Below are 21,897 nucleotides of genomic sequence, written 5' to 3'. Positions count from 1 at the left end.
GATATTTGTGAGAAACTGCCAATGAGAGGTAACGGACAATGAGTTACAGTTGGAGAAAAAGGCGTAAGATGTTTCAGATTTTTTTTGTACATCTTTCTGTTTTGCTTCATGATACTGTGGGAATTCTCTTGCAAGTTGGGTTAACACTTGGCTGTTGAAAGCTACGTTGAGTCTTAGTCAAATTCAGATTTGGTCAGAATCTGGATTAGTCCCAAATAGGATTCGATAGATCCTATTCAAAATATTGGTGTATGTAATTCAGCGAAAAAGCTAGTCAAATTCTATCAAGATTATGATGGAAACTGGATGTAGGCTACATTGCATTTAGTAGCTGAATCAGGATGTAACTGAATCATACCGTCTTTTTGGGCGGGTTACTCAGGCCAGCTCAATAAATTTCAGCCCATTTGCTGCCCTAACCACAAAATTCACAAGGGGCGGTCTAGTGTACAGATGCAAGTTGAGAAAGGCATACAGAGAATTTGTTTTTTGTGCCTCGAGAGAGGACACGTGTGACATTGGGTTTATAATGGAAAAGACGTCGATGGTGCGGGATTCGATGTTGCCTTAGAAGGCTTACAAGGGGTGAGCCTAGCCGATACTATTCAATAACGAAGGATATGGAATCAGGACTGCATTGATGGGTGGTTCATTGTGGCTGTGGGCTTTGGGAAAAAAATATTTTTGGGTCAACTTCGAAAGAAAAAAAAATATGAGTTATTGTGGGAAAAGGAAACAGTCTGCAGCACTAGTTTCCTAACCAAAGCCCCACCCACTTTCTTCTCTATATGCCAACATAATTTTACATCCCAAAAGTTTGTTCACTAGAAGCAAGAAATTATAGTTTCTGTGTTTACTCACCGTACGTTTAGGTTAGTTGCTAGTTATTTTTTTTCCATAATTTTCTCTAAATAAATACCGAGAATATTAAAACAATTATTCTTTTTTTTTGTACTGTTTGCTATTTTAATTTTTTATAATATGTGTTTCTATTAAAAATAATAAATTAAATAAAACATTAATTATAAATAATAATAATAATAAAATATAACTTATAAAAAATTATAACCTAAAATAATAATAAAAATAAGATTATTAAGAGTACTTAAAACGAGTACTAAAATATGTTATTTTATATATTATTTTTTATTTAATAAATAAATATTAATTTTTACTATAAAAAAATACTTAACAAATTTGTCAATTTATATATATTTTTTAATTTCATAAATAAATATTAATTTTTATTATAATAATAAATAATTATAATATACTAAAATAGAGTGCTATAAAAAATACTATATAAAAAATACTAAAAAAATATGAAAAAATTAAATATACTTAAAAAAATAATATTATAATTTAATATTATATTTTTTTGTAATTAATTAATTATTTATTTAGAAGTGATTTTAACTAATATTATTCAACTAATATTTATTTTATCAAAATTCATTTTAATAAAATTTGTCAAACATATATCATGTTGGCACAAATTCACTTCTACTCAAAATCAATTCTACAAAATCACTTCCATTCAAATTCCAGTTTGCCCAACGTGAATCCAAACACACACTAAATCTTCAATGTTCAACAAAAATTTAGCCCGGGCGCATTTCTTCTTTCACTTCCTTAATTTTGTTCGAATTTATTTGGGTCATAGAACTTTTTTTTGGTCAACCGTCAAACAACACATAATTGATTTATGTTCCAATATGCTTGTAACGCATGCCACCCTTTCAAACATGATGCCCCCACGGCCCACCCATATCCAAGACCACACATGGAGCCCATCCAACCACGGCCCAATCCTCCACATCCTCCCGCAGCTACCTCTGTCCAAACGGAGCCAATTCCCTTTCCGTGCATCAGCAACTCGGCTACATGATGGCTTCACGTTACACCGTTCATGAATCAATCACAAGTGGCTCCCCATGAACACCTGTCAGCACCAAATAGCCCCAAGAGAAATATCTATATCCTCACATCTGTATACTATAAATCCCCAAAAACTGTTAGTCGCATAGTAAGGCTCTAATTTTCATGTTAAGAAAACATAAGAGTAAAACTCCAATTTGTTTTAGTAACTACTTTAGTTTCTAATATTTATTTGTCAATTGCTAGTATGTTAGATTTTAACCTTATAAATTATTGTGAGATATATAATAATTTGTTGATGACTTTTTCCATTTTACATAAACTCTATCTAGTTCGTACTTTTTAAATATCTATATTTTCTATTCTTTTCCCCCTTCTTCCGCTAAAATAAAGATATGCTTATTAAAAAATTATTAATTTTTTAATTTATTTATAAAATATATATTAATTCTAATCATATTAAATTATTTTATATAAATAATTTATATCACGATAATTTTATTTATTTTTCTAAATATTAAATTAAATAAATTATTATTATTTTTTATAATCAAATAAAAATAAAACTAAAAAATACTATTTATTTAAGTTTTAGAATTTAATAAATTTTATATTCAAATATAAATAGTGGCTTTAGAATTTTTATTTTCAATACATTAAAATCGTTTCTATGCTCTTTTCTCCATCATAAGAATTACGATTCAGATTCAATTCTATTAAAGATACAAAAAATTTTGATTGAGAAATATAAAAAAGCTAAATTATTTTAATCATATTCATAAATTTAGGTACGTTTTTGCTCTCAAATATTTTTTTTAATGATTTAATATGGATGATTCTAGAATTAAAGAATATAAATTAAAAATTCCGATATGTGATATCATAATCTTCCATGATTGAATCATTAAAAGAGATCAATTTTTATTATTTTGGTCGTTCTTTTGTAATTAAAACGATAAGATATGTTTTTTCTATTCATATTTCGTTAAAAAAAAAAAAAAAAAACTGATTTAATTCAATTCAATTGTTAAGATTGGATTTTTTTTGTAATTGTTAATGATAAAATCCAAAATCGGTTATTGTAGATGTATGGTCATCTATTTTTTTTTTTCTCTTTGCTCTCTTTATTTTGTCTATTAACATATGCCACACGTACTGAATTGTAAGGTATGAAAACCTGAGTATATATACCTTCATTCATTAACAAAAGACTCATCAATTTCATTCTATTGTTATATGTTTTGATTAAAAGGTTCATTTTTTTTGTACTTAGGTCTAATCGAAACAACTCAACATATATACATGATTTAGTAATTATGAGTTCTTTGTTTTAGATTTGTATGGATTCAATTCGTTATATGTATGATTGCAAAAGGCATAAATTGTATTTTGTACAATGGCATAAGGATTTATTTGTTCTTATGGTTTGAAAAAAAAAAAATTTATTCGTCTTCATGATCTTACTTTTTTTTATAAATAGAGATCAGAATTACTAAATCAACGTTATATATATATATATATATATATATAGTGAATTTTAATATGTCTATGTTTATGGTAGTTATGGTAATTATGCAAGTGGTTTAAAAATTAAAGTCACATTTTTTTATTTTGATAATACCTCTTTTTAACAAGACTTTTTAAAAAATATTATTAAATAATAAAAATATATTACTTTAATTTTAATATTTTTTAAAATATTATAATTACCATAATTATCATAATAGACATACTAAAATGATATTAATTGTATATATATATATTTGTGAGCTGTGACCTTTTATTTTTTGGCATGCTCTCATGATTTATATTGATTGAGTTATTATGTTTAGTTTTGAACCAAAATAGATAAAAAAACTCTTTGGCACCTGAATCTATTGCAAAATTGAAATCATGGTTGTAAACTCAGTTAAATTAGTAGATAATTAGTTAATAAATTAATTTTTAATAAGAAATATTAGAAACGCGAATATTATATCAAATTAGGATAGAGCTCATTAAAACGAGAATTTTGACACTAATTTCAAAAAAATCAATACAAAATTGGACCGAATGGGCCGAATCGATTGAACCGGACCAATTTTTTAAAATGACCCACATCCTCCTCTTCCCCATTTCAGCAGCGTTGAAGTTACAGGGGAAAGGAGAGAAAGAAATCCCGTAACCTTACGGTGAAATTCCAACTGACGTAACTCCTTCGTCCGAGCTCCGATCGCCGCACTATTTACGGCCACGCGTTCACCGCGTCAAGCTCTACGTATCTACCGGAACAATTTCATAGGTAATTTACTATTTTAGCTCAGCCTCTTTATCCCCAATTTTTGAAGATTTTGGTGGACATATTGAATTTCTTTACTCTTTGATATTTTAGGATCCAATTAGCTTGAGAAAAATATTTACTCTTACTTGTGTGAAGCTTGGGTAAAGTGGGAATACCGTAATTATATTTTAATTTTGTTGAATTTGAATTTTGAATATTAAATTAGATATATATGTGTTATAAATGTTTATTAGGTTGTGAATAAATAATTGGAGCTCGAAATTGTGAATATTGGAACTTGGAGGAAGCGGATTAGTTGAGGTTTTGAGGGCTGTGTTCTTTTAGAAAAATTGTCTTGGAATAATACTTGGGAATCGGTTAAGGTATGGTTTAGGTTTCTTGCATTTAATATATAATGTTCTGTGAAAACTTAGGCTAGATGACCATAGGATAAGTTGGATCGCATGTGTATATTTAATACTTAGTATCCTGTTGATGAACATGGTTGGTTTGGTGCTTATTGATTAATTAGTGATTTGGTGAATTATTAATTTGTGGTATAACTATTGTGGATGTTGTTGTGATAATGAGGTATTTTGTGTTAAAAGCCTAGGATTTGTGAATTATGATCCTTAGTTGAATTTTGGTTGTTGGATTTGAATATTGTATGAGTATAATTATTGATCTGAGGTAGATATATTGTGGTGACTGTTATGATGATGAGGAAGGGTATGTTGAATTGAAAAGAATGCAAGTTTGGACCCGGAAAGGGTGGCAAAGTCTGAGTTTTAGAGGAGATGCTGCCGAAATTTTATAAAAATTAGAGATTTTGTTTATATGATTATTTAAAAAAATTTAGATTCAATGGTTTGATTTAGAGTTATTAAGAAAATGAGCATGTTTTAGAAAAGAATGAATTATGTTTTGAATTGGAACTATTGATGGACGGAATGAGAGGTGTGATAATGAAGGATAATGATTGAATATGATTGATGTATGATGATGATGAATGAGATGCGATTGAGAATGATGTGGATGTTGATGAATTATAATTGAATTATTCATATGGCTTATGAATTTGAATGATCTGATATACGAGATTCCCTGGATAAAGTGTCGTGGCTTGCCACCACGTGTACCAGGTAGAAAACTCGATACTCTGTTGACCCTACGACGTAAGTGTGATCGGGCACTATATAAATTCCCGGGAATGTTATCCCCATTGAGCAATATTGATTATTTGAGATAAAGGTATGCATAGACTCTTAGGGATGCACGTCGGGGGATAGTCTAAGTTCAATTCAGACTTGTCGGGTTGGCTGGATAACCGACAGATGAGCCTCATCAGCCACAAGACAGACATGCATCATATGCATATTACTTGAATTACTTGTTTGTGCTTTAACTGGGTGTGCCTAAATGTACTTGCCATGTTAAATGTATATTTGTTACCTGCAGTACTTGTAACCTTCTTGTGCTTGTCTTTATCTGTTTATATGTCTGTGAAATGCATGACGGGGTTGGAGGTATGGAGGAATGGCAGTATGGGACTTAAATTTAAGGTTAAGTTAAGTTAGGTTTAGATACTTTTAGAAAATCACCTTTTATGGCTCCTGTTTAATACTTTAAGCTCTGTAATCTGAGTGTCGGCGTTCTAGGATATCCTCTGGCATTCCCAAGACTTTATATATTAGGTGTGTGGTACCTTTACCATACTGAGAACTTCCGATTCTTATTCCATACTATGTTGTCATTTTTCAGATGCAGGTCGAGAGGCATCTCGTTAGGCGTCTGGACTCTTGAGGCGGAGTGGTTACTAGGTTATTTTGTTATGCTATGATGTATATATATATATATATATATACATAACTTGTTCTTTTTGATCCTCTTAGAGGTTTATGGAGAGACATGAATGTGTATATATACTTTTGGGTTTTGGATATGTATGTATATATATGTAAATATTCTTCGACCAGTCTTGACTTCGCAGGATGAGTTAGGAGCTTGTTATTTTGTATCTTTGGCACTCTATTCCTACTTCTGTTATCTTATGTTCAATAGTTATAGTTTTCTTAGCACATAAGTTAACTCGTTCCTTGAGCGTTGTGCTTTCATTTCGCAATTTTTATTTCCTCTATTCTTCAAGGCTCCTAGCATATTATAATTCTTCTGCTATTATATGTACTCATTTTATTTTATAGGTCGTAATACCACACCACCTCTGTTTTACGACTTAAGCGTAAAGCTTAGTGTGGTAAGGAGTTACATTATGGTATCAGAGTAGTTCGTTCCTATAGAGCCTGAAAAACAGACTGATTGTGCTTCTGTGCATTCTCTGTATATATATATATATATATATATATATATATATATATATATATATATATGCTATTAGGATATCTGACTGATATATATAGCATAAACGTTTGTTAGCATGCATTTGGAACTTAAAGCATTAGACCTGCGATATTAAGACTGATAAACTTAATATCACTTGTTTAGTGTGTATAAGGACCAGATGTCGACTCGCAGACACGGTCGCGGGCGAGGTAGAGGTAGGATAGGCACCGTTACTGTTGCCCCCACAGGGACTGATACAGTAGACTTTATGGCTGCCCTGGAAAATATGGCTGCAGCTATGCAGGCAACAACTGAGGCACTGAGTAATCAGATAAATCAGGGTAATCATGGGAACAATAATGATGAGGACGGCCCTATGACACTTGCTACATTTCTGAAAGTTTACCCTCTGACTTTTAGGAGAACCTCAAATCCCACTGATACAGATAATTGGATTCAGACTCTGGAACGAGCATTGCAGGCCCAACAGGTTCCTGAGGAGTAATGGGTTGAATTCGGAACTTATCAGTTGCAAGGTGAAGTTCAGTATTGGTGGCAAGAAACCCGACGTATCCTGCAGCCTGATGGTGTTGCGATTCCTTGGGAGGTTTTCTGGACAGAATTCTATAAGAAGTACTTTCCTAATTCAGCCAGAAACGCCAAGAAACTTGAATTAATGTAGTTAAAACAGGGACAGATGACTGTTGCTGAGTATACTAGCAGGTTTGAGGAGTTATGTCATTTTTATTGTATCTGTCAAAGTGCACCAGAAGATTTTGCTGAATGGAAGTGTATTAAATCAAGGGAGAGGTCTTCGAAGTGATATTCCGAGCTTCGTTGCCCCAAAGGAGATCATAGTATTTTCTGAATTGGTGAATAAGAGTAGGGTGGCTGAAGATTGTGTGAGAAAGGCGGCAGCAGAGAAAGGAAGTTTGAGGGTGCCTTTTCAGAGGCCTTCAGAGAGGAACTTTGCTCCAAGAGGTAGGAATTTCAAGCGTGGATATTTTGTTCTGCAGCAGACTCAGGGTCAATGTAATTACAGAAGGCCGACTATTAATGTTAGTCAAGGAAAAAGGTTTGGGAAGCAGCCATAGCAGGATCTGAATTGTCTGAGGTACGTAAAGTATCACCCTGAAGTTCCGTGCAGATTGGGAATTAGAGTACGCTATTCCTGTGGACAGCCCGGGCATATGGCCACTAATTGCTCGGAGAAGAAGAAGTATGAGACTGGTAGGGTGCAGCAGTCGGGGAGAGTATACACTACTTCTACAGTAGGTGCTGAGAGATCTGAGACACTGATTAGAGGTAATTGTGAAATGGCTGGTAAAATCTTAAATGCTTTATTTGATTCAAGAACAACTCATTCATTTATTGCATTTGAAAAGGCCAATGAGTTAGGATTGAGAATGGTGGTTTTAGGTTATGATTTGATTTGTTTGCTTATGACTGGTCTTGATCTCTTCTTGGGATTAGATTGGTTATCTAAGAATCATATTTTGCTTGATTGTTCTGAGAAGTCAGTACAGTTTATGCCAAAAGGGTCAGAAGCACCGGTTGTGGTGAGTAGTTACTATTTGAATTCTATGATAGTAAACTATTCTAGAACTGAATGTCAGGGTATTATGTTAATAACTGTGGGAGTATCAGGTAAGGATCAGAGTTTAGAGCAGATTCCAGTTGTATGTGAATTTCCAGATGTGTTTCCGGATGATAATAATGAATTTCCACCTAACTGGGAAGTGGAATTCGCAATTGAGTTGGTGCCTGGAGTCGGTCCGATTTCGATTACTCCTTATAGGATGTCACCTTTAGAAATAGCTGAACTGAAGGCTCAGCTGGAAGATCTGTTGGGTAAGCATTTTATCCAACTAAGTGTTTCTCTGTGGGGAGCGCCAGTGTTACTGGTAAAGAAGAAGGATGGGAGTATGCAGTTGTGTATCGATTATCGACAATTGAATAAGATCACTGTGAAGAATAAATATCCGTTGCCTAGAATCGATGATCTAATGGATCAGTTACAGGGTGCTGGTGTGTTTTCTAAGATTGATTTACGATCCGGGTATCATTAGATAAGGGTCAGAGATGAGGATATTCTGAAAATTGCTTTCAAGACGCGTTATGGCCATTACGAGTATACAGTGATGCCTTTCGGGTTAACTAATATCCCGGCAGTATTTATGGATTATATGAACAGAATTTTTCGACCGTATCTGGACAAATTTGTTTATTGATGATATTCTTGTTTACTCTAAGACTGAAGATGAGCATGCTGATCATTTGTAAACTGTGCTGCAAATTCTGAGAGACAGAAAGTTATATGCTATGTTATCTAAATGCGAGTTCTAGAAGAATGAAGTGAAGTTTCTCGGTCACGTGGTGAGTAAGCAGGGAATAGCTGTGGATCCTGCTTAGGTTGAAGTAGTGATGAATTGGGAGCGACCAACTTCAGTGATAGAGATCAAGAGTTTCTTAGGTTTGGCGGGGTATTATCGCAGATTCATTAAGGAATTTTCACAGCTCGCTTTATCTTTAACTGAGTTGACTAGGAAGGATACGCCTTTTATCTGGACTCTGGAGTGTGAGGAGAGTTTTCAAGCATTGAAGTATAGGTTGACTACTACACCCGTGTTGGTGTTGCCTAAGCCAAGTGAACCGTTTAAAGTGTACTGTGATGCATCGTTGAAGGTTTAGGGTGCGTTCTGATGCAGCACCAGAATGTTGTAGCATACGCCTCACTGCAGTTAAGGCCACATGAGATGAACTACCCGACACATGATTTGGAACTTGCTGCTATTGTGTTTGCTTTAAAGATTTGGAGGCATTATCTTTATGGCATTAAGTTTCATGTTTTCTCAGACAATAAGAGTTTGAAGTATCTTTTTGAGCTGAGATAGTTGAATATGCGTCAGAGGAGGTGGATGGAGCTTCTGAAAGATTATGATTTTGAATTGAATTATCATCCAGGAAAAGCGAACGTTGTGGCGGACGCCTTGAGTCGGAAATCTTTATATGAAGCTTGTATGATGCTACGGGAGGAAGAGTTATTGAAGGCATTTCAAGGTTTGAATTTGGAAATTAGAGAAGAATCTGGAATTTTGTGTCTGAGTCAATTGTAGATTTCAAGTGATTTTAAATCAAAACTTCTGAAGGCTCATCGAGATAGTGAAGCGTTACGTAAGGTACTGCAAACAGTTGAACAAGGAAAACACTGAAGAGTGTTTGAAGGTCAGGATGGTTTATGGAGGTTCAAGAACCGGATTATTGTGCCAGATGTTGGAGACCTGCGACAGAGTATCTTAAAGGAAGCTCATAAGAGCGGATTCTCAATTCATCCAGGGAGTACCAAAATGTATCAAGATCTGAAAGCGATGTTTTGGTGGCCAGGTATGAAGAATAATGATGTGGCATTGCATGTATCTAAATGTTTAACGTGTCAGAAGGTTAAGATTGAGCATTAGAGACCATCAGGGACCCTTCAGCCTTTAGAGATTCCATAATAGAAATGGAAGAATATCGCAATGGATTTTGTGATAGGTTTGCCTATAACCCGGTCTGGTTATGATGCTATTTGGGTGGTTGTGGATCGAATGACGAAATCAGCTCACTTTCTTCCTATTCGAATAAGTTGTATAATGGAAGAATTAGCTCGAATGTATATTAAAGAGATTGTCAGGTTACATGGCGTACCTTCTATCATTATATCTGGTAGGGATCCTCGTTTTACATCAAGGTTCTGGAAAGCTTTTCAGTGTGCATTTGGGACTCAGTTAAGTTTGAGTACTGCATATCACCCTCAGACAGATGGTCAGTCAGAGAGAACTATTCAGACCTTAGAGGATATGCTAATGGCTTGTGTTTTGGACCAGCCGGCGAGCTGGGATCAGTGTATGCCATTAGTGGAATTTGCTTATAATAATAGCTATCATGCGAGCATCGAAATGACTCCATATAAGGCTTTGTATGGCAAGAAATGTCAATCTCCGCTGTGTTGGTATGAAACTGGAGAAAGAAGTTTGTTAGGACCTGAGATGATAGCTGAAACCACTAAATAGATAAAGAAGATTCGTAGTTGAATGCTTATAGCCCAAAGCCATCAGAAGAGTTATGCAGACCAAAGGCGGAAGCCTTTGGAGCTTGAAGAAGGAAAACATGTCTTTCTAAAGGTAACACCAACCACTGGAGTGGGAAGAGCTATTAAGACTAAGAAACTAAATCCCCTTTATATTAGACCATTTGAGATCCTGAAGATAATTGGGCCAGTTGCTTATAGAATTGGTTTACCGCCGTATCTTTCGAATTTGCACGATGTGTTTCATGTGTCACAGCTTTGGAAGTATACTCCTGACGTAAGTCATGTTCTAGAACTGGAACCAATCCAAATAAGAGAAGATCTAACACTTTCAGTAATTCCAGTGAGGATTGATGATACTAGTATTAAACGATTACGCGGGAAGGAAATATCATTAGTAAAAGTAGCCTGGAGTCGAGCTGGTATTGAGGAACATACTTGGAAACTCGAATCGGATATGCAGAAGGACTACCCACATCTCTTTTCAGGTAACTGAATTTGAATTTTGAGGGCAAAATTCTTTATTATGTGGGTAGGATGTAAACCCCGGTTAAATTAGTAGATAATTAGTCAATAAATTAGTTTTTAATAAAGAAAATTAGAAACGCGAATATTATATCAAATTAGGATAGAGCTCATCAAAACGAGAATTTTGACACTAATTTCGAAGAAATTGGTCAAGATTAGACCGAGTGGGCCGAACCGGCCCAGCTTTTTAAAAGGACCCACGTCCTCCTCTTCCCCATTTCAGCAACGTTGAAGTTACAGGGGAAAGGAGAGAAAGGAATCCCGTAACCTTATGGTGAAATTCCAACTGACGTAACTCCTCCGTCCGAGCTTTGATCGCCACACCGTTTGCGGCCACGCGTTCACCGCGTCGAACTCTACGTTTCTACCGAAACAATTTCATAGGTAATGTACTATTTCATCTCAACCTCTTCATCCCCAATTTTTGGAGAATTTGGTGGAGATATTGAATTTCTTTACTCTTTGATATTTTAGGATCCAATTAGCTTGAGAAAAATATTTACTCTTGCTTATGTGAAGCTTGGGTAAGGTAAGGATACCATAATTATATTTTAATTTCGTTGAATTTGAACTTTGAGTATTAAATTGGATATATATGTGTTATAAATATTTATTAGGTTGTGAATAAATAATTGGAGCTCGAAATTGTGAATACTGGAACTTAGAGGAAGCGGATTAGTTGAGGTTTTGAGGGCTGCGTTCTTTTAGGAAAATTGTCTTGGAATAATACTTGGGAATCGGCTAAGGTATGGTTTAGGTTTCTTGCATTTAATATATAACGTTCTGTGAAAACTTATGCTAGATGACCATAGGATAAGTTGGATTGCATATGTATATTTAATACTTAGTATCCTGTTGATGAATATGGTTGGTTTGGTGCTTGTTGATTAACTGGTGATTTGGTGAATTATTGATTTGAGGTATAACTATTGTGGAGGTTGTTATGATAATGAGGTATTTTGTGTTAAAAGCCTAGGATTTGTGAACTATGATCCTTAGTTGAATTTTGGTTGTTGGATTTGAATATTGTATGAGTATAATTGTTGATTTGAGGTAGATGTATTGTGGTGACTGTTATGATGATGAGGAAGGGTATGTTGAATTGAAAAGAATGCAGGTTTGGACCCGAAAAGGGTGACAAAGTCTGAGTTTTAGAGGAGATGCTGCCGAAATTTTATAAAAATTAGAGATTTTGTTTATATGATTATTTAAAAAGATTTAAATTCAAAGGTTATATGGTTTGATTTAGAGTTATTAAGAAAATGAGCATGTTTTAGAAAAGAATGAATTATGTTTTGAATTGGAACAATTGATGGACGGAATGGGAGGTGTGATATTGAAGGATAAGGATTGAATATGATTGATGTATGATGATGATGAATGAGATGCGATTGAGAATGATGTGGATGTTGATGAATTATAATTGAACTATTTACATGGCTTATGAATTTGAATGACCTGAGATATGAGATTCTCTGGATAAAGTGTCGTGGCTTGCCACCACGTGTACCAGGTAGAAAACTCGATACTCTGTTGACCCTACGACGTAAGTGTGACCAGGCATTATATAAATTCCCGGGAATGTTACCCCCATTGAGCAATATTGATTATTTGAGATAAAGCTATGCATAGACTCTTGGGGATGCACGTCGGGGGACAATCTAAGTTCAATTCAGACTTGTTGGATTGGCTGGATAACTGACAGATGAGCCTCATCAGCCATAGGATAGGCATGCATCATATGCATATTACTTGAATTACTTGTTTGTGCTTTAACTGGGTGTGCCTAAATGTACTTGCCATGTTAAATGTATATTTGTTACCTACAGTACTTGTAACCTTCTTGTGCTTGTCTTTATTTATTTATATGTCTGTGAAATGCATGACGGAGTTAGAGGTATGGAGGAATGGCAGTGTGTGACTTATATTTAAGGTTAAGTTAAGTTAGGTTTAGATACTTTTAGAAAACCACCTTTTATGGCTCCTATTTAATACTTTAAGCTCTATAATCTGAGTGTCGGTGTTCTAGGATTGCTTCTGGCATTTCCAGGACTTTATATATTATGTGTGTGGCACCTTTACCATATTGAGAACCGGACTATGTTGTTGTTTTTCAGATGCAGGTCGAGAGGCGTCTCGTTTGGCGTCTGGACTCTTGAGGCGGAGTGGTTATTAGGTTATTTTGTTATTCTATGATGTGTGTGTGTGTGTGTGTTGGCTTTCTCTCCGCATAACTTGTTTTTTTTTATCCTCTTAGAGGTTTATGGAGAGACATAATTGTGTATATGTACTTTTGGGTTTTGGATATGTATGTATATATATGTAAATATTCTCCAGCCAGTCTTGACTTCGTAGGCTAAGTTAGGAGCTTGTTATTTTGTACCTTTGGTACTCTATTCCTACTTCTGTTATCTTATGTTCAATAGTTATGGTTTTCTTAGCACGCAAGTTAACTCGTTCCTTGAGCGTTGCGCTTTCATTTCGCGATTTTTATTTCCTCTATTCTTCAAGGCTCCTAGCATATTATAATTCTTCTGCTATTATATGTACTCATTTTATTTTAGAGGTCATAATACCACACCACCTCTATTTTACGACTTAAGCGTAAAGCTTATCGTGGTAGGGTGTTACAATGGTTCTCTAGTTTTGAAAAGGCATATTTAAGATTTTATTCCTTTCAAGAATTATGTAATTTTTTTTATTTTGTTACGTAAGAAAATTAGTAATAATTTAACTTATCATATCTATGTATTTTATAAAGTTTAGTTTTTGAATAAATTTGATTAAATATTATGCTATCAAAATAAATTTTTTTTTGAAAAAAATTAATTTATTTTAAAATATTAAAAATATATTGATATGTAATTCATGTGAATATTAGTTAGTTCAAAAGAAGGTTTAAATTTAGCCGAATTATATGCACATATTTAGTATGGTAACTATATACTTGGAGGATTAAGAATAAATCGACGTTTATTTATTTATTTTTAACTATATTGATATGTATTTATTTTTAACTTTAAATCATTCATTAATCTCGTCTTAATTACATATTTTTAAATTAAAAATTTATTTTTTGATATCAAAATTTAAAAATTAAATCTTTTATATAATTAAATACATGTATAAAATTACTTTACACTATGCATCAAAATTAAATTCAAAGTTAATAACATAAAGTTTTGCTAGCAAAATAAAAATGGTGTTTTATTAGTAAACTATTAAAATTGACCATCAAAGATTACGTGCTTATTTTGAGTGCTATTAAATTGATAAAAAAATAGATTAAAAAAATATTTTTTTATTTTTTAATATGTTTGGCAAATTTTTAATAATAAAAATAAAAGTACTAAAAAAATTAAAAAATATCTTTTTTGAGAAGTTATAATTTACATATTTTTTTTTAAATTTTTTCTTAAAAAAGATATTTTTCACATAATAAATTAACAAAAAAGTATTTTTATCTTATTTTACCCAAATACAATTAATAAATAAAAAAAATCTTTTTACGTACATGAGATTACAAACATAAAATTACTCTTATTTTTGTAAAAGATCTTTTAAAAAAATGTCATTTAAAAAAAGATCTTTTTTTAGAATGGCGCCCAAACAAACCTTTTAACACTAATAAAAACTAACTTGTAAATTAAGTTGGATTGTTTAGTGTGTGTTTGGATTGTGGTTTGTCAAACTGGAGTTTGAATAAAAGTGATTTTATAAAATTGATTTTGGGTAGAAATAAGTTTGTGTCAACATGATTTATGTTTGTCAATTTTATACCAAAATTGATTTTGATAAAATAAAAAAGAGTGCTAGGGGGCAGCACTTTTTGTTAAATTCTGGTCAACACTTAATCATCAAAAGAAAATTGAATGATTTTACATCATTAGATGCAATCTCACACCTTTAAAAATATCATTGATGGCTAATTGATGACTAAAAACCACAAAATCTGCTAGTCCCCATACTTTCTCTAAAATAAATATTGTTTGGATAAACTTAGTTAAAATCACTCTTAGATAAGGACATGATATTAAATTATAATGTTATTTTTTTATACATATTTAATTTTTTTATACTTTTTTTATATATTTTTTATATAGTATATTTTTAGTACTCTTAGTACTTTTTTTAGTACGTCATAATTTTTAACTATTATTATTATTATTTATGGTTAATTTTTTTTGTTTAATTTATTTTATCTAATGGGATTAATAAATTCTATTATAAAAAAATAATAATAATAAATATAATACACAAAAATCACAACTATAAAAATATATAATGTCAAATAAAAAATTAATAAAAAGTATAAATAATAAACAATAAAAAAAATTCATATAGAGAGAAATAATAAGAATTCTATAAATCATAGTTGTTAGAATCGAACCGGTGATCGAACCGGTCAGGTTACTGGATCACTGGGTCATTGGTTCAACCGGTGGGTCATTGGTTGAACCGGTTGACTCGGTCCTATATAAATAAAAATAAAAAATAGTTAAAAATGTAAAATTAAAATTTAAAATACATATTTTTACTAACATTTTAAGAATTTCAAGCTATTTTAAAATAATATGGAATAAGAACAATAAATATTTTATTATTTTTACTCTATTATAGATATTTTTATTTTGTTTTTATATAAAAATAACTATTATTTTTAATTTTCAATAATTTATTAATTAATTTATATTTATTATACTATTATAGAAATAAAATTAAAAATTAAATACATATTTTCAAAAATATATTAATAACAATCAAATATCAATTCTTATATATAATTTATGGTGCAAAATGAGATAATAAATTAGTCACTAATACAAAATACTTTCTCAATTTAATGAACAAAAAAAAATATAACACAATCAATATTAATATATTAATATATTTATATACTATGTGTTGTTACTATGTGAATCCATATTTAAAAGGATAAAAAAACATGAAAATTCAGTTATAGTTTATTATATATTTAATTTTTGTCATTCATTATACTGAGATACACTCTGGCGCAGTGGTAGGATGAGGGGCGTGTTTGCTGGCTTCCCTGGGTTCGAATCCTGCATCCCTCATTTTTGAGGTAATTTGGACAGGAGCTTCTACCATGGTACGGCGACGCGCGGGTGTACCGTGGACCCGCGCGGGTCTATTGGAAGATGGGTGCGAACCGGCCGGTTTTCAACGGGTTTGACCACCGTTGACCGGTTTAATTGCGGATCCGGTCCAAATGACTAACCGAACCGGCCAGATTACCGGTTCACCGGTTTTTCGGTCGAACCGGCCGGTCCGGTCCGATCTGCGACGCATTAGTTCTTGACTTGATAAATAAAATTATTCAAACTATAAAAAATTTCCTAAATTACTCCTCTAACCTAACCTAATCACTCACAACTCAAATCCTATCTCATCCTTAATCTTAGAGAGGTAACTTGTGAATGGAATCGAATATGACTAAAATCTTATGACTAAAATCTTAATGTGATCTGCACTAAACTTATCGGATTGGACCAAATCCAATATTTACACTTTTTATATTCAGATATCGGATATAACTACAAAATAAAAAATAATAAAAAAAGTTATTTCTATAAAAGAAAAGTTAAAAAAGCTCGTTTTTCACTCTAATAAAGTCTTTTTTTCAACTCTTTTAAACATGTTTATTTCTAAAATATTATTAAATTAATTTTTTTAAATAATAAAAATAAAATAATACAACATATATGAATTATAATTATTAACAACATATATTATTTATTTATTTATTATTTTGTGCAAATATAGATGTAATATCTGTGATCTAATTCTATTAGAATGCGGATTAAATCCGATCATCTTGCAGATCAAATTATATTTGTAAATTGCAGATTGAATATAAAAAAATATTACAAATTTGTCCCTAATTATAAATTAATTTTAATTCTTCTATAATTAAATTTATCAGCGTTATAATTTTTTTTGTCAATTTTAATACTTTATTCGTTTTTTTAATAAAAGAAGAGTTTTTATTCTATATGTTGATCTAAAAATTGAAAAGAGGCATAATATTTAATTACAACAAATTTTAGTGAATAGAAATATAGATTAAGTTAAATCTCTTTCATTTCTAAATTTACTAGAAAACTTTTATCGAAAATCCATAACTTTAACTTTTAATGCTTTTGTAGTAATTTTTTTTTAAGTTTAAAAATTATATTATATATGATCCCTTGTTAAGAGCTCTGGTTAGGAAGATCCAATTCGATAAAATATTTTGTGCACATTTTGTATAGAGTAATGCTAGGGTCAGGAACTTTTGTGATTGTTAGTCATTAATTAGCCATCAATAATGATTTGATAGTGTAAGATTGGTGTGAGATTTTATTCAATGGCTCACATTTTTCTATTAGTTACATGTTGGCTAAAATTCAATAGAATTGCTGGTTCCAGAGCTTCGGTTCGGTGGGATTTATTCTTAGTATGCTCTGTGGTTGCAGCCTAGTCTGACCTTCCACATCAGAAAAAAATTTTGTCCTGTGTCTTGAGGTTGATCTTTGATTGCTATTGTTGTTGCTGGAAGGCAGTGTGACACCTAGACTTTTTTTTGTATATATTAATAAGAGAGGAATATTAGGAGTCAACAATTTTGGTGTTTTATAACCATCAATCGGCTATCAATAGTGTTTTTAATGGTGTGAGATGATATCTAATGGTGGGAGATCATTCACTTTTATTTTTATGGTTAAGTGCTGGCCAAAAAATACAAAAGTTACTACCCCTAGACTTTTTCTTAATAAAATTATGAAAGAATAAAAAAAATTATTGTTGTTGTTTTATGAAAAATAATACTATCTATTTATATTAATTATTAAATTAATTTTAAATTTTAAAATAAAATAAAATAATTAAAATCTTTAAATAATTCTTTTAAAAAAGATAAGTATAACTATTAAAAAAAGATAAACAAAATAAATTTTACTTTAAAAAAAGATAAGATAATAAATAAAAATAAAATAAAAACACAACACCACTATATATATCTTTCTTCATCACTTGTGTTTGTTTCCCTCATTCACTTCTTACTGATCAGAAGAAGATGGCCAAGGAACAATTGCAGGTGCTGAACGCATTGGATGTTGCAAAGACACAATGGTACCACTTCACGGCCATTGTGATTGCTGGGATGGGTTTCTTTACCGATGCCTATGACCTCTTCTGCATCTCTCTTGTTACCAAGCTCCTTGGCCGCTTGTACTACTACGATGGCTCCGATAACCCGGGTTCTCTTCCGTCCAACGTCTCCTCTGCCATCAATGGCGTTGCATTCTGCGGCACCCTGGCCGGCCAACTATTCTTCGGTTGGCTGGGCGACAAGATGGGAAGGAAGCGTGTCTACGGAATGACACTCATGCTCATGGTTATTTGTTCCCTTGCCTCCGGACTCTCCTTTGGAAAAGACCCTAAATCTGTTATAGTCACTCTTTGCTTCTTTAGGTTCTGGCTTGGGTTTGGGATCGGCGGCGACTATCCTCTCTCTGCAACCATTATGTCTGAGTACGCCAACAAGAAGACACGTGGAGCATTCATCGCGGCGGTCTTTGCCATGCAGGGATTTGGAATCCTTGCAGGTGGCATGGTTGCGATCATAGTTTCGTCCATTTTCAAGGGACTGTACCCTGCTCTGGCGTTTCAGTTCGACCACGTGGGGTCCACCGTGCCAGAAGCCGATTACGTTTGGAGGATAATCTTGATGTTTGGCGCGCTTCCCGCTCTTGCGACGTACTATTGGAGGATGAAGATGCCGGAGACAGCAAGGTACACGGCCTTGGTGGCGAAGAACGCAAAGCAAGCAGCTTCGGACATGTCCAAGGTTCTTGAGGTTGTGATTGAAGCAGAGGAAGAGAAGATTGAGCAGCAAGAAACAGGAGGAGGCAACGATTTTGGATTGTTCTCGAGAGAGTTTGTTAAGCGGCATGGGCTTCACCTTGTTGGAACCGCCATAACTTGGTTCCTTTTGGATATTGCTTACTACAGCCAGAATCTGTTCCAGAAAGATATCTTCACTGCCATCGGTTGGATCCCACCCGCGAAGACAATGAACGCAATTGAAGAGGTTTACAAGATTGCCAGAGCACAGACTTTGATTGCATTGTGCAGCACTGTTCCCGGTTACTGGTTCACGGTGGCACTCATTGATAGGGTGGGGAGGTTTTCCATTCAGTTGATGGGGTTCTTCTTCATGACAGTTTTCATGTTTGCATTGGCAATACCTTATCATCATTGGACTTTGGAGGGAAACCAAATTGGCTTTGTTGTCATGTATTCATTGACGTTCTTCTTCGCCAACTTTGGACCCAATGCCACCACTTTTGTGGTCCCTGCCGAGATCTTCCCTGCTAGGCTCAGATCAACATGTCATGGCATCTCAGCAGCTGCAGGCAAAGCTGGAGCTATGGTTGGTGCTTTTGGATTTGTTTACGCTGAGAACGGAATTGGCATCAGGAACACCCTTATCATCATGGCTGTCGTTAACGTCTGTGGCTTCTTCTTCACATTCTTGGTTCCTGAATCCAAAGGAAAATCTCTAGAAGAAATGTCTGGTGAGGCTGAGGGGGACCAACAAGCTGTGGATAATAATGTTGTTTAAGCTTTAATTAATAATTATGAATCTTGTACATCCATTGTTTATTAGCTTTTACTATGTCATTTTAAGACGGTGCTATAGTACATCATGGAGTCTTTGTTTTAAGGAAAAGTACTACACATACATAATAAAAATATTAAACAATATGAATAATAGATATATTAAATATTCATTTTATACAAATGATTATTTTAATATTAAGATTTAAGTGAATAATTTAAAAGTGTAGTGTATTTTTATTTGATTGATAGTTATTCATGTTGTTTAAGATAGTCATTATTTATCCAGTATTCCTCTAATTTTAATTATTAATTATTATAGATTTAAAAAAGTGAGTAGAAAAATTATATATATATATATATTCTATCCAATTTTTTTTAAAATAAAAAATAAATTACTTTTTTATGATATATTCAATTATTATTAAATAAAAGTCATATATATATATATATATATATATATATATATATATATATCTTATTTTTGTATTTCATAAATGGCAATGTTATATGATCAAATTATTTCAGTAATTAAGTTCATCTAAGTTAGTTTAGTCAAATTAAGGGATTGAAATTTTAGTTTAGAAAAAAAAGAAAAAGAGGCATAAAAAGAAAAAAAATGATTGAACTTAATTATAAAAATTTGTAATTGAGTCCCTAAAGATAATTAAAATTTGTAATTTAGTCCCCGCTGTTCAAAAAGTGTTTGATTTAACAGAATATTCTTAGAATATTCTCTATTTTGAACATGTGACCTGCACATATTTGCAATAAGGACTAATTTGTAATTTTAGTGAAAGTATGGGGATCAACTGTGTAATTTAATCATTTGAAAATGACAAAAATTTTACTAAACTATCTGAATCCACCCTACCCCTCCCCAGCTCCCTCACTCTCACTTTCTCACTTTCCAAAATGGTATCCCAACCCCAAAGCTCTCTGTCTCTCACCTCGGCTCACCATCGTCGTGCCTCTCGCCTCCGTCACCACGCCGAATTCACTAATAAATTGAGTTGCTATTTTTGTGTTGATTTGTTGCTATTTTTTTCTTAGACATTAAATTGTTCGTTTTGAGCATGCTTGGGATTGGAATTGTTCTCTTTCATTTATCGTCGGTGTTTAGTATTGAAATTGGAAGAGAAGAAAAATTGTCGGATAAGAGGGGCGAGATGGAGAAAGGAGGCGAGACCCGACTCGTGAGCACAAATGCGGTAGATCCGGCGTAGCGACGGTGAACCGAGTTGAGAGATAGAGAGCGGTGGGGTTCGAGTATCATTTTAGAAAGTGAGAGAGTTGGGGAGGGATAGGATAGGTTCAGATAGCCTAGGGAGTTTTTGGTCACTCCAAATGATTAAATTACACATTTGGTCCCCATACTTTCACTAAAATTGCAAATTGGTTCCTGTTGTCAAACATGTGCAGGTCACATGTTCAAAATAGAGAATATTCTGAGAATATCCTGTTAAATCAAACACTTTTTGAACGGCGGAGAATAAATTGTAAATTTTAATTTTTTTTTTAGGAATCCAATTATAAACTTTTAAAGTATAGGGACTAATTTGCAATTTCACTGAAAGTGTAGAGACCAACTATCTAATTTAACCTTAAATTTACTATTAGAGTTACTATTAGAGACGTGTCACTCAACTATTGAATTTAGACAGACAAATAATTCCCTCATCAAAATGTTCAATTGAGACTAATAACTCCTTGCGAAGACAACATCATCTCTTCTTCTTTTTCTTATTCTTCTCCTTCCTCTTTTTCTTCCTTTATGAATGAAACCATTTACCAACTTACTACTATTCTAATCTATTCTTCATAACATACCAGCAGAGACATTAGAGGCACAGAGGAGCACAAGCTATATTGAATCTATTGATTTCTTAGAAGGAAAAAAATCATGTTAGTTAACTTGTATGAATTGGTGCCATGCTTCAAGTCTCCAGTTAAATTTGCAAAGGATTGAATATTCTCCAATTCACCAATACAACTCACTTGTGTTGTGCTTAGAACTAGAAAACTTAAGCTAGTAGTTACCATAACAAAACAAGAGTTAAGCTAAAAGGGTCAAAGACAAACCTACTATTTATATATATATGTGTTCATATGATTCCCTAGATATTCAAGTTAAATACACATGGCTTGAATTAGAGGTAGTATAGTCTATAGAATATCTTAGATAGATGATGAAATCAAA

The 21,897-nt window shown here is 32.8% G+C and overlaps 2 protein-coding genes across 2 annotated transcripts; both read left to right on the top strand.

Moving 5' to 3' along the window:
- The first annotated feature begins 10,551 nt into the window (after positions 1 to 10,551).
- LOC130962570 (uncharacterized) lies at positions 10,552 to 11,043 on the top strand. Its single transcript, XM_057888768.1, has one exon. The coding sequence runs from the start codon at positions 10,552 to 10,554 to the stop codon at positions 11,041 to 11,043; it is 492 nt and encodes a 163-aa protein (XP_057744751.1).
- Positions 11,044 to 18,150: 7,107 nt separating this feature from the next.
- Positions 18,151 to 19,701, top strand: LOC130962569 (low affinity inorganic phosphate transporter 1-like). The gene has a single exon (XM_057888767.1). It carries the CDS (start codon positions 18,151 to 18,153, stop codon positions 19,699 to 19,701), a length of 1,551 nt encoding a protein of 516 aa, XP_057744750.1.
- Positions 19,702 to 21,897: the final 2,196 nt, after the last annotated feature.

This window comes from Arachis stenosperma, chromosome 2, assembly GCF_014773155.1.
Source record: "Arachis stenosperma cultivar V10309 chromosome 2, arast.V10309.gnm1.PFL2, whole genome shotgun sequence".
NCBI lineage: Eukaryota > Viridiplantae > Streptophyta > Magnoliopsida > Fabales > Fabaceae > Arachis > Arachis stenosperma.
This window is presented reverse-complemented; position numbering and strand designations above follow the sequence as displayed.

Bases quoted from the DNA above. Each gene is read 5' to 3' on its own strand.
- LOC130962569 (XM_057888767.1), top strand. From the start codon at position 18,151: ATGGCCAAGGAACAATTGCAGGTGCTGAACGCATTGGATGTTGCAAAG.
- LOC130962570 (XM_057888768.1), top strand. From the start codon at position 10,552: ATGCTTATAGCCCAAAGCCATCAGAAGAGTTATGCAGACCAAAGGCGG.